This window comes from Epinephelus fuscoguttatus, linkage group LG12 (assembly GCF_011397635.1).
Source record: "Epinephelus fuscoguttatus linkage group LG12, E.fuscoguttatus.final_Chr_v1".
Classification (NCBI taxonomy): Eukaryota; Metazoa; Chordata; class Actinopteri; order Perciformes; family Serranidae; genus Epinephelus; species Epinephelus fuscoguttatus.
The window spans coordinates 7,800,311-7,814,441 of NC_064763.1; the positions used below are offsets into that span (position 1 = coordinate 7,800,311).

Genomic DNA, 14,131 nt, shown 5'->3' on the forward strand with positions numbered 1-14,131 from the left:
CTTTAACATAACAACATCATCTTTGCTGACATCCAAAATTTCCAAAACATTTTAAAAGCACAGCTCGCACCACCAACACCAAAACACAATAAAAGTACCATGGCTCTGTTGTGTTTCATTATAAAGCAATTCCCTGATGCTCCAAAGGTTTCCAGGTGTGCGTCACAATGGCACTAAACAACACATAGTCCAGGAAGAAATAATAAAAAAAGGCATTCAGACGCAAACACAACACAGTACAACAGAAGCACAGGATTACAGCAGAACAGTGGTTTTCAAAAATTTGTTTCTGGAGACCCTTTATTTTATAAATATTGTTTGGTGAATGTGATGATGTAATGTTGCAGATCCAGATTTGTGATCAAAGGATCCACCTATCATATCAAAAACAGTTTTTTTTTTTTTTTTGGAGGATATTTTTGAAAAACACTGTGGGTAACACTGGACACACACTTTGGGATTAGAGATTTAAAAAAAAAAAGTGACAAAAACACAGAGAAATACGAGACACTTTTAAATTTCATCATAACTCCATATGGAGTTTTGATTCATTTTTAAATTGCCACGCAAACACACATCACTCAGGACAAGGGGGAGACAGGAGGAGCAGGGCGGACAAATCTTCTACCTGTAGTTCTAGTTGTCTGGTAGGAAAGGAGGTAATTACCGTAAGAAGGAAAAACCATCCAACCTGTTTATATCCTCTTCCCCCAGTAAGTGCTTAGGAAGGGGGGAATAACTCCCGGGGGAGATTGGAGGGAGACCAGACTTGTACTCCAGAGTGCCACTGTTGACGGGGGAAGAGATATGATTTTCCATGGCTGGAGAAAAAGCTGTGGAGGAAGAGAGAGAGAGCATGTTAAAAAAGAGGCAGCTGCTTAAACTGACAAACAAGCTGACACATTTCCACCATGCCAAGAAGGTATTCCTGCACACAAGATACAGTCATTTTGTGTTAAAATTTGACTGCAATACTGAATTGTTTTTTATAAAAGCAAAAGTTTCATCTAATATTAAAATACTGTATTCTCTGAAAAGCAAAGAACCGCCCACAAAATACAGAGTGCAAGCAAAGGCCCCATTGTACAGCTTCAAATGATTTTCATAAATGTATCTAACTGTACATTAAAGATAGTGCTATAAACTGCTTTTCCACAAATCTGAGGTCAAGTTACTGACTGAATAACACTGAAATTTTACAGGGATATGTACAATAAGTCCAGAGGCAAATTAACGAGGTTAAGTGCAGTGAGTTGTTACCCGATTCTGCAGTTCAGTGGAGCTCTTTGGCCTCTTTTAGCTTGGTTGTTTTGATGATAAATGTCAGGGTTGTGTGTGCCAAAAATCACTGAATGCAGCTTAAATGCCTTTTTTTGTTTTTGTGAAGTATAAGTGATTCACAATCATGCTCTCATTGCACACATATTCTAACATTACACATGAAACATTTCAACAGCCTTTACAATTAAAAATGCTCTCTGCAATCTGGTTAAACTATTCCACCAGCAGATGACAAGTCAACTGGTGACTACTCAGCTCAAATACAAGAGGTGAGGACTTACAATGTGTGATATCAGGAGGCCCATAGGGATCTGATAGGTAGACATTGGTGGGCTTTCCCACCTTTAGGTAAACCACGTCCGACGTGTTCTTCAAAATGGCCACAGCCTCTTCGTGAGACACTTCCTCCAGACTGTAGTTGTTTACCTGTCCGGACACAGACACAGTCCTTGTTTGTTTAATCAGGAGTTTTAGAGGCTGCCTTGTGTTTGCTTACTGCCGCTCAGTTCAGATCAGTCCGGCGTGCTCCCTGCCTGCAGGAGACTGGATTATGACAGATGGTGTTCGGGTGAGAACACGACAGTAGAATGGTAATTAAATTAAGCGCTAGTTAAGCAAGAGGGATGCCCTCCTCAAGAGAAAGCTTTCTGTTATACTCGGAGCCAGTAGGTTGCCACTTTGTTGCTTTCAAAATGTGTGCCAGGGACTTATTTCATCACTTAATTATCATTTAGACCAAAGCCCCAGGAAGGTTGTTGTTGGCTGCAACCTGACTCATGAAACCACGTAATTGGGATTTTTATTAGATTACAAAAAATAAGTAACTGTAATCAACCCAGGTTATATTTGCAAGAATGTGTAATTACATTACACTTATATTAGTTGATTACATGTCCAACCAATGCTACTGAAAAGTGCATCTAACTTGTGCAGGTTTCTCAGACAAGTGTTCCCCTCTGTGACGGACATGACTGGAGAAAAAGTAACAATGCTGACTCAAGATGTTAGATTTGAGCAGCAGAAGTCCTTTTCAAACAGCCTTCCATTTTTGGCAATATTGCCATCACTTCAAATTTTAAAATGTAATTTAAGGGTAATTTGATAGGGATGCACAATATTGGATTTTTTGGTGATATCGAATATACTGATCTGTAACAACTCATTTGGCTGATAACTGATGCTGATTTCAATATATCCACTTCTCTCCACCTAATTTTAGTGATCATCAAAAGTCTCCTCTGTAGCACAATTAACATCATATTATGCATGCATACTCTTATTGTGATGACCCACCAGCAGATGGAGACATGAAATAGAATGCTTTTCAATGTTGTCATTCATGTTGTAATCTCTGTTTTATAGCATTAAATAACTAATTAAAACCATACTTATCAGAAAAACAAACACTTGAAGATACAGCAGTGTGATAAAAACTACATTATATGACAAAAACAACCTTTTGGAAAATTTATTTGAGGTGTACTTTGAGTTTTTAGTTCATCATGTCCCATCCACTAACATGGAGACCACGAACATCTATACTGAAGCCAGCCACCATGGGATGTGAGATGTGTCATGTCGTTCATCTTTATATGCAGTTTATGGTCTGACCCAACACTGACATATGTGTGTGTGTGCTGTGTTTTCATCTGCAGTAATCTGTGAAAATAAACTTGTAATAAAAACATCAATTTTATGGTATATCCTCCTGCAAGCTCTTAAAAAACAGAATTGTGGACTCACCATTAAAAGCCTGTCTCCTACTTGTAGTCGACCATCCTTTAGTGCTGCCCCGCCATCAATGATCTTGGTGACGTATATGCTGTTGTCACCAGGGATGTGCTGGTTTCCAACTCCACCTGCAATACTGAAGCCAAGCCCTGTGTGTGTGTGTGTGTTTGCATATATGAAAGCAGTGGGTTAGTTTCTAGGTTGCGTGCATGACGGATTTATGTTAGGCATAAGACAATATCACCATTATATGATTATCATGGTTAGAGGAGCAGTTTTACAGTAAACAGTTTGCTGTACTTTGGGTAAACCACAACCACCCCAAAAACAAAGCAATACTGTCTCCCGCTGCAGCATCATGTACCACCATTTTCTTTTACTGAGCACAGGAAAACCCTGTTTGAAATCTGTTCAGCTAAACTGGGACACATAATCAAAGAAAATAAATTTAACCCAAATACATTTTATTTTTTAAACATGTTGCACTAACTTTGAGTGGTAAAACTGAATCATTCTGATGACCGCTCTTATTGGCAGAATTTACATGACATCAATGTGTGTGTGTGTGTGTGTGTGTGTGTGTGTGTATGTGCCCACCTTTTGGTCCTTTGATGAGTTTAATCTCAATGATGGTCTCAAGCATTGGCCTGCGGCGCCGCACATACAGCCTAACAATAGAACCTGCAACCTTCAGGGCTTCTACCGCCTTACTGTGAGACACTTCAGACACGTCTGCGTCATTCACCCGTAGGATGCAGTCGTTAACTCTGGAAATGAAACAGTGTTGATAGGTGATGATTATTATTGGTAAAAATTAAAAGAAAGACTGAATTCACACTATTAATTCTTCAAAAACAGTGCATAGGCAGCCACCTTTAGAAAATCATTTAACCTGGAGGTCTTTTTACAGAACCAAAAAAACTTCTAAAGTCACGAACCTTCAGCTTTTATGGATTCACATTAGGGCTGCCGCGATTAGTCGACTAATCGATGAGTAATCGACTATTAAAACAATCGGTGACTATTTTAGTAGTCGACTAATCGGTTTGAGTCATTTTTCATAGAAAAGTACTATAAAAGTACCCCAAAATACTCTTACTGCAGCTTCTTACATTCAGATATTGGCAGCTTTACATACTCTCCCATGACAGTGAACTAAAACCCTTTGGCGTGAGTATGAAACAAGACATTAGATGATGTAATTTTGGGGTTTGGGCAAGACAGACCGACATTTTTCAACATTTAACACATTTTTTAACATTTTAACACATTTTTCAAAGAAATGATTAGTAGAGTAATCGAAGAAATAATCGACAGATTAGTTGACAATGAAAATAATCGTTAGTGGCAGCCCTAATTCACATGATATTAGCTTTTTATTGAGAACACTATCACAGTTAAAGAGGACCTATTATGCTTGTATACTTGTATTTACGGTTTTTGCTTTAAGGTTACGAGCACTGATGGTCAAAAAACACTTTATTTTCCTCATACTGTCTGTGCTGGAACACCTGTATTCCCCCTACTGTCTGAAACGCACTGTTTAGTGCCTGTCTCTTTAACCCCCTACACTGAAAAAAGCCCAGTCTGCTCTGATTGGCAGCATTTCCAAGTCTTCAGTATCTTGGCGTCTCTATGCCATCATTGCAGCTAGGGAATGACTGTAACGGAGAAAAGCAATGACTTTTTACCATGAAAAATCATTAATAAAAGCAACGAAACACAACCAGACATGTTCCAGCTGCAATATGATACAAGATCAAGGAGAAATAAACAACATGAGAAGCCAAATTTTCATGTTTCCCTGACGTTAGCGTGACACTTGCAGTTGAGTGAAATCTGGCACACAATGGCGTCATACTGTAGCTAGAGTAGAAAAAACAGTTGGAAACACATAGCTCAGTATGGTAGGACACCTGAGGTTGTTGCTCACAGGGGTTTTCCTTATTATCTGAAAGCCTGGCCACATTTAATATGAACATCTTTCATTGTAACACTATATATAAAACACAAAACATGGAAAAGCATAATAGGTCCCCTTAAGATGAGACATGGTTAAGAAGTCTGATGAGAACAATTTTACAATTTTATACTTAGAAAACAGCATCTAAGAGACAATGTAACACAGAGGAGGTTGGATCGAATAAGTGGTACTTTAACTAACATGTTTACAGTATAGTCACAGCAGTTCTATAATATACGTCTCCCTGTAGACACACATGCACACGCAATTGACGGCAGAGGTGACTGTGGGTGGTTGTTGGCAGCTCTTTGTGTTTACTATGCAGTGGTGACCCATGTGTTCATACATGTGTTTTAGATTGCAGGCAGTGTTGTGCATATGATACACTTTTTTCTTTCTTTTTTTTATGTATAGCGATGGTTAGACTGTGATTGCGAGCACACAAGTGTGTAAATATCAGAGTCAGCGAGCGGCTCAGTTTGAATTCCCCTGTGGTGTCGACCAAATCATCCATGCCCTGGCACTCAAGGACACAACTCTCCTGAGGGTGTTCATAGGAACCAGCTGGGACCCAGCACACACACACACACACACACACACACACACACACACACACACACACACACACACACGCATACATACACACCCACCAGTGGAAAGCAGAGCGAAAAGATTTGCGTACTAACCCATCATGTCTTCCAGCATAAGGATACAGATTAATTAGAATTTCCTCCTGCATACTAAGAATAAAAGGCTCTACAGTGTGAGCTTTAAATATAAATGAAGGATTTGTATCATATAGGTTAATAGAAATCTTTCAGGAATTAAATGGTAGTGTTATTGTGGCTTCAGTCCTGACTGCATTCATGCTTTTACCTCTCTAAAACAACACACTCCACGAGAAACACTTAAAATGCTCCGAGCAGTCCCTTAAGCCTTGCTGGTGCATTAAGTATGCTTAGTGCTCTGCTACAGCGTCCCAGAGCATTGACAGGAAGTGTGTCTGGCTTCTATAATGTTATAGAAAACCAAATCCCTATCAGGCCTCCTTCCTCACAGAGATTAGACTTCCCCTCCATCCATAATGCATTAGTCTTGCCGCCCACCTTGGAGTGGGTGACCATCAATTAGGCTAAGTGTGATTTATGCGCGGCCCGCTTCTTCTGCGATCTGCTTGAGATTGACGCTGTGCATGCATTATGCTCCTCGGTAGCATCTGTGATCTGACAGTAATGCTCCTGAGCTACAGCTTGGAAAAAGAACAGTGGCTGGCCAGAAACCAAAAGCAGCATTATCCATCACTGCTACTGGAAAAAAGAAAAGGGGGCGGGGGCATTGATACAGGATATGAGGATTCTGATTTCTTTTGTTTCTTTGTTAAAAAAAGTTTCTAATTTTTTCCAAAAAATAAAAAAATAAAAATGTGAAACTGTAAAATCCCTGGTGTTTCCCTTCACTGTTATAAAATTTGTCAAATAATTCCATAGTGAGTCCATCACTGTGACCACTGTTGGCAAAATAGACACATAGCAATTCATTTCCTAATCTAAACAGAAATCTATATATAAAGACTGTTAGAATCACACGGCTAAAGTTACCTCACGGTTATGAACAGGTTTACCAACAGAGTCGAGCTGGTTGGTGTGAGGTAAATGGCTCAGTGTTGGATGTTGACCACCACTGCAAGGCTTCTGCACCAAGCAGCATAATAAGACAAGTGGGAATGAGATCCCGTTGTGCTGTGTTAGCTTGTGCTAAATGGGCAGGGGGAGCATGAGTAGAGCCTCTCACGGGGACGATCTTTCTGCACTGTGTAAACGGAAGGAACAGCTGATTGTTGGTGATTAGCTGACACCTCCCCTGCCTACATCACAAATAGATCCTAAATTGGTGGGAAACACTGAATGCTAAAGATAATCAGCTCCCAATCCGTGACAGCATTACAACGATTTCTGTTACTTTCCCTTGCTCCCATAATTTCACTGCAAAAAAAGTCTTTAATTACATCAGCATGAATCCCATTTTTTGGAAAAGATCTGCTGTGAATCAGGCTTTATAGGCCACAACAATCCCCAAAACAGCCTGTGAAATCCTGGAGGGCCTGAAAAGAGGCTTAACGCATTGGCTGAATGCAATCTTGGCACCCTTCACACAGCATCTGATAGCAATCTAACTTTTTATTTGCCTTTTTTAAAAATATATCAGCATTCATATTCAAATATCTGTATATAGAGATTAGCCAAAACTCCATTGTCACATTTCAAGTTGCTAATTGGACTGTAAACAATTAACATGCACAAAGGAGGAAGTCTTGGCACAGCTGTCCGCTCTCTACACTGGAAACCCCCGTATATTGGCAGTTGCCCTCAGAAGCTAGAAATTCTTCAGACTGAAAGTCAATGGGTTCTGAAATTGTGCATTTCCTAGCTGCTAATAGTGCTAGATCAACATATATATTTGTTTATGAAATCCAACTGGCTTGTCTATAAGTATCTAATAAACATCGGTAAACAGATTTCTACAATCCATGCCAGCTGTAATTACATGGGACCGTTCTGATGCTGCTTCTTGAACAACAACTAACAGACCTAGTGTCTAGTGAGCACAGTCAGGGGTTTGCAGATGAAATGGAGCACACTTACTGGCACATGCGCCTCTAGATTACACCAGAAAAGGTCCAACAAATTTTCTTCAAACTGTTGTCAGTCAGGCTGAGACTCTTCAGTTCCGTACTTAGCACAAGAGTGTTGATGGTTATTACTAAACTTGCCATGATCTATGGTGTCAAGTACAGTGTAGTAAATGTTTTCCTTTAAGTAAGCCTTTCACTCCAGTAGATTGATGATGAATGAGCTCAGGTTGTGTCCTTGCCTCCTTGATATACTACTGTAGCAAAGATGTGATGGATTGTATCCACATCCCCTCTGCTCATTTAATAATGCTGTTACAGATGGTAGGTCACCCTTAAACAATACAGACGATCGTTTTAGTGTGTAGGGTATCAGTGCGAAGTCAGCGCTGATGTTACAGAGCAACTGGAGAGAAAAGAGACTCAAGTATTATGATAACAAATAAATGTCAAATATTTTCTTACTCTTCAGATTAAATAAATAAAAGTTTAATTTCTGTAATATCTAATTATAGTTAATACATATTTGGGATGGCGATAAAAATCGAGACAACACAGTATTGCTATATTTTACGTGGCGATATTGTATCAATAAACCTACGCCAAATATCAATGTTTGGCGTACACTTTTAATTTTGCAAATACACAGTTTAATACAAGTTTTGGTGCTAGAATAATAAATTCTACTGCTTTTTTAAATGTGATCATATTGTATTGTGGGTCCTCTGGCGATTCCCACCCCTAATATATATTCTTATGGACAAACATTGTTCAAAAAATGATCATTTGTTAATATAGGTAAAATATAGGTTTTCAAGACTCATAAAAATATGAGGCATCAGCAAGATAAACTGACCAGAGTGTCCACAAAGTTCCCCTGAGAGACATTACAACAACGCTACTGCTAGACAGGCCACAAAGTTTAGTCCTTAATACACTTCAAAATGCAACTGAAAAATGACACTGCAGTATAATATCTCAAAGATGATTTATATGAAAGATTACCGAGGGTAGATTATTTAGTGTAGCAGTGGAGTAAGCAGTGATATATCCAGTCCCCAGTGTGTGGTGACAGAGATTATTCTTAAGTATCCTGTTAAAGGGGATTTCCTCTTTGACATTTTTTTTTGAGACATGCAAGTTTCTTCATAGTTTTTTTTTTTGTTTTTCCGCCATCGGGTCTGAAAACTTTTCAAGTTATCTCTTATTAAAACCTGCATGGGGAAGTGTAAGTGACTGACCTCAGTCGTCCATCCTCTGCTGCAGCTCCTCCGGGGATGATCTTGGTGATGAAAATGCCAGGGTCGTCACCGATGTGTGGGTTATCTGTCCCTCCGGCGATGCTGAAGCCCAACCCCGAGTTACCCTGCGGCCATGAAAAGCAGTCAGTGACAAAAAGGACAACACTTCAACAGTGCGTTTCTGTGTTTAGCATTTTATTAAACAAACAGCCCAACTGCAGAAGTAACAGAGAAAAGATTATTCCCACTGCTGTTATACTTTCAGTGAACAAACAGCCAATTGTTTGTTATTTTTACATTGAAGCTGATGTTAATGCTAATGCAAGTGGGGGGCAGCCAAGGAGAGTCATGGCCACCCTGATACAATTGGTGCCCCCCACAGCCGAAAATAATTGGAGACCAGCCTTATTGTCTTTAAGAGGCCATGGCATGCTTATTATTTAAGTTAGCATGAAGGTAGTGGTATGTAGTGAAACTAGGTAATCTGTGGTATTCACTGGTACCATACGTGTCAGCATAGCTTGGTGGAAAGGGGGCTAAAAATGCTCCAAATTTAGGCCAAATTTTCGCAAGGGAACAACTGGCACAGCCATTTTTCAAAGGGGCCTCTTGAACCCTCACTTTAAGATATCTGAATGAAAATGTGTTGTACAGGTGCCAACGAGTCTCCCCTAAACTTATGAAGACTTGTTCCCAGTAAATGTTGTGTTAATAACAATCACTGTACTCCTTCAAATTAAAGCTGTATATTTGGGTTTTTTTTTTTAGGAGAATCACAATTATAGCCTATTTGAAGAACAATGAATCCCCTAACACATTAACATTCATAACAGACTAAAACAGGATTTTTATGGAACTCAAAATCTTAATTGTACCTGTAAGGTACCTGATAAATCCATCCACATCGTATGTGGTAACATTAACTACAAAATAGGAAACCACCAGTATGTGAATACTTGTTTATTTCCCCCTAAACCCAAATATGTGGATATATTTTTTCCCAGTTTTTAAATAATTCATTTCTAGTTTTTCAAATCAGCTAAGATCTTCCAGTCTTTTCATGTATCCCCTAGAAACTGGATTTTTTACTCCGCATGTACAAGTACCACTGGTTTGGAATCACCGACACACATAATAAAATAGATCTTGTGCTCTGACAGCGCTATGTGAACAACAAAAACATCTCCTTGCAAGCATCCTGCCTTTAAAGTGTGAATTCAGTAGACATTTTTAAATGCTGACTTTTAAGTCTGTTGAAAAGCATAAGTAACAATTTCTTTAAAAGTCAATAAAATATTGTTGCATGATTTAACAGTATGGCTCTGTAGTGTCACTGCTCTCAATATGATTACAGAGCAGTCTGGGGTGTTAAGTCTTTAGTTTGCCATTACAAAATGACTCTGGCATCCCGCCGTGAGTGCTGATCACAGCCTTGTCCTGACTTAACCTGGCTCTTTATTATCATGACTTACTGTGAAGTATTGTATTTATAAGGCTGCGGGTCACATTTTGTCTTTTAGAGAAGACTTTGTCGGCTTTGCAAATAAAATCCCCTGGATGCCCACTCACAAAATGAAATTCAAGCTTTGATTAAGTTGTTTGCTGATGGGAATAGCAACTTCTCTTGATTACAAAACCCACTGAGTATCCCCGCAGGGCCTTGCTGCCTGCAACGCTGAATCAGAAAGCACTGTTCAGCTCTCCATGGCGACGACTCGAGAGTACCAGACACAGGCCTGTCTATGCTCAGAGACTAAACAAGATGGTTTTAGCCATCATCTGATGGCTGATGATAAATTTAGTGGTCTGGAGTATGGATGGAGGCTGACCACTGTCTGTATATCTTATCTCTCTGAAGACACAGTGCTCTCATTGTTGGCTGTTTGATGCGATAACCTTTGCTGTTGGTCCGGCTTCTTCTCTGCTCCTGATTGTATTGAAGCTGTCAAAACTGCTTCCACTGTGTGCCTGTTATTATACAGTGACGTAAGCGGTATTGTCATCTTTTTATGCCGTGTTTGCTTCAGTACACAAATTGTTTTACAGTGTTTTGAGGGATAAAACTGTTTCATATTTGCCTTTACATCAAAATTCTGAATGAATTACCGAAGAGCTTGAACCCTTATTGTTTGTGTGTTGTTGTTTTTTTTCTCCCAAAAATGTTTCTTTAAATTCCTGTTCGATGGTGTCGTAGACACATAAAATTTTCTCCAATGATTTGAAGCTGCTTGCAAATGCTGCTCAACAATTATGATGCCATGTGGCAAGATGGGGTGCTATAATTAAGGGCCAAAAATGCAATTTTGGAAAGGCCATGCCCTTCAGACTATAGGGCTGACAGACTTGAAACTCAACACACAAGTCCAGCTCAATAATTTAAATTTTTTGTTCTATGGCATAAAACGTCAGTAAATACACCACTCTTGAATTTTAAAGCTTTTATGTGTCTCAAAAAAGGCAATTACACCACAAAGGTAGACTAGATTTTCTAATGTTTTGATTTTTTTAAAAACACATTTTTGACATCTCCTACACTTCATCCCAGTTAGATGACTGCATTGAAATCTTCTCATATGTCACACAACAAAACATCAACAAACTTCAGCTGAATCGAAATGCCGCAGTCAGACTCGTAACCAGGTCCAACAGGAGAGAACACATCACGCTGTTCTTAAAATCACTTCATTGGCTTCCAGTCCTTCTCAAAGTGGATTTTAAAATTCTAATGATCACTTTTAAGGCTTCTGACCTCCTACAAGGCTGAATGCAACCTGCAGTTCTTTGGCAGGTCATTCCTGGCCATTCAAACATCAAACCTTAAAACTAAAGGTGACTGGGCCTTCACTGTTTAGACGCCTCAGTTGTGGAATGACCTGCCAGAGGAGATCAGGAACGCTAACACACTGTCTTCTTTGAAGTCACTTTTAAAAACTGAGGGCCGAATTCACAAAAGGATTGCGTGGCTTTTGCAGCTAAACTAGTAAAAATGGAGCAAACAGATACCGTCTAATTCACAAAGCACGCGCAGAGGGTGAAATGCTCCACTAACTGCACTGCCAAGCAGATTGTGTCTCTGTGCTCCGGTGTTATTTGAACGTATTTAAATGAGGTAATATGCATATATTTGGCGCAAAAATTGCCCCTTTCTATGCAAATGAGCCTCATTGGCTACGGTTACATGATGGCTTTTCATTCGGAATGAAATGAATCTGAATGAAATCATTGGGAATTAAAGTTTTTCCAGGTAGTTTACATGGGAAATATTCATTCCGTATGAGGGTTTACATGGGAGATCAGTTCAATCGCCTTTATTCAGGTCTGTGCAAGGTTTGGGGCAGGGAAGGTTTCTGACTGGATAGGGGGCGGGGCGGATGTTACGTGTTTACGTTTACTGGAAGAAAACACTGTAGTCCTCGCTCCGGATAACAAGATGCTTGACGACGCAATTCTTAGTGCCTTTTTCGGGCGTGTTTTGCTTATATTCTTAAAGCAGCAGTACGACGACAACAACCTTGTTCTGCTAATGCTTCATCTGTTGAGGAGGAGAACGGAGGCAGAAGACCGTGCTGTGGCGAATGGAAACCGGTGAGTGCAACGAGTCCGACTGCTCTAGCTCAGCCCGTTGCTATGCAGCCTGTTGCTATGCGCGCTACATACGTCATCGCACCAGAAGGGCAAGGAAATGAGCATGCGCAGAAAGACCGAAAGAGGAATGAGTGTATACATGCACACAAAATTCTTTCATTCGGAATGACAAACGGAATAAACCACGCCCTTTAATCGGATTTAATTTTCCATCGGAATGACCATTTACATGACCACTTTTAATCGGAATGGCCGTTCATTCCGATTAATGTAAGTGTTGTAAATCATCAAAGTCTTGATCCTACCCAGCTCAAGTTTTAAATGTCTACAATGACTTGAACTCCATAGTTGCCCCTTACGGCTATATCTTTCTTTTTTTTTGTTCCTTTTTGCCTTGAATTTTTAATGACATACTTCTGGTACACTATGATGTGATGTTTACTTGTGTGGACCCCAGGAAGAGTGGTAGCTACCTTAGCAGTGGCTAATGGGGATCCAAATAAATAAATGAATGTACCACAGTGCCGAGGCATGTTGTCATAGATTGTTTGTGAGGTTAAATGCAGCTGTGGGGGATGCGAGATACTCACCCGCTCAAGAGTGATTTCCTCAAACTCATATTCAATTTCTGTGCCGTTGACCTGAGGAAACAGAAAACAGATTGAGCCAAGATGTCAAACATTACCAACACAGCTTTAAAATGAAAATCCACACCAGTGATGCTAAATAATTATATTTAAGCATATTCATGGAGGATAATGTTAAGCACTCGCTTAGGAGGCCAACTCTACATACTTAAATTGAGCAGGGGCTGACAGGTATTTTTCAGGGCCACTGGGGCTTTCTATGCTAAACAGACGACACCTCAGGGGAAACAATTTAAAGTGATGGTTAAAAAACATTTGCTATTTCTGCAGCATGGAGGTTAGCTACAGAGGAGTCAGTCTCATCCTGTGTTTCACTGAGATGATTAATTAGCAGCGAGCTCTTCCGTCATTATGCATTCATACAGGAATGGCACACGAGCATATGAGACGCTGCATATCATACCCCAGTTGGGCATCATTTTTGAGTAGCATCAGATGTTATTATCAGACCTTAATATGACTGTAGAAGCAAGCAAGAGCTGAAGACTAAATTAGCAACAGCACTAAAAGATGCAGAGATTATTCAGTGTTACTATATGATCTCCACTCACATGAACAAAGTCCCTCACTGTAATATTTTCTGACAGGGGGAAAACAGCTTGTAAAAAAACAGTCCCTCGCTGAGGCAGAAGCTCCTGTCCTCATTTCTTCACAAATCATTAACTGTTAACATAACTGCCAAATGTGACAATTTGATTATGAAAAATACACAACCTCCTGGAGCCCCATTTGTTATTTATTCAGCTTCTGTGCTGCGCTGCAACGTTTAGGTGTTTTGATGTAAAATACTGTGAAAAGTGGTGGAGGTGAAGGTGTTTAGAAAGTCTTGTGTCATTTATTCATGACAAACATCAATAATTCAGTACTGCAACCTAATTTGTTATGAAGATAAGTTACAAGATCAAAATGTACCAATACGCCACATATACTATCTCAACTCAAACTCAGCAGTAGAGCAGAGAGGAAAATGTGGATTCATTATTTTAATGTGCTGCTACTCTTTGATCTGCTGGATGTATTGATCGTCTAACAACTAATACATGCATAAAAGAAA

At 39.6% G+C, this 14,131-nt stretch overlaps 1 protein-coding gene across 21 annotated transcripts in view; it reads right to left on the reverse strand.

Annotated features, from left to right (window-relative positions):
* Positions 1 to 14,131, reverse strand: part of dlg2 (discs, large homolog 2 (Drosophila)) — a 256,794-nt gene that overhangs the window by 48,129 nt on the left and 194,534 nt on the right. For 16 of the 21 annotated variants that reach the window (XM_049592539.1, XM_049592558.1, XM_049592542.1 and 13 more), the window contains 6 exons: positions 13,021 to 13,071; positions 8,846 to 8,970; positions 3,610 to 3,779; positions 3,025 to 3,161; positions 1,563 to 1,707; positions 668 to 833 (listed from right to left, as the gene is read on the reverse strand). In XM_049592539.1, coding sequence (XP_049448496.1) covers positions 668 to 833; positions 1,563 to 1,707; positions 3,025 to 3,161; positions 3,610 to 3,779; positions 8,846 to 8,970; positions 13,021 to 13,071 — 794 coding nt within the window. The remainder of the gene's footprint in view (positions 1 to 667; positions 834 to 1,562; positions 1,708 to 3,024; positions 3,162 to 3,609; positions 3,780 to 8,845; positions 8,971 to 13,020; positions 13,072 to 14,131) is intronic. The other 5 variants (XM_049592547.1, XM_049592546.1, XM_049592545.1 and 2 more) reach the window with 1 other exon arrangement.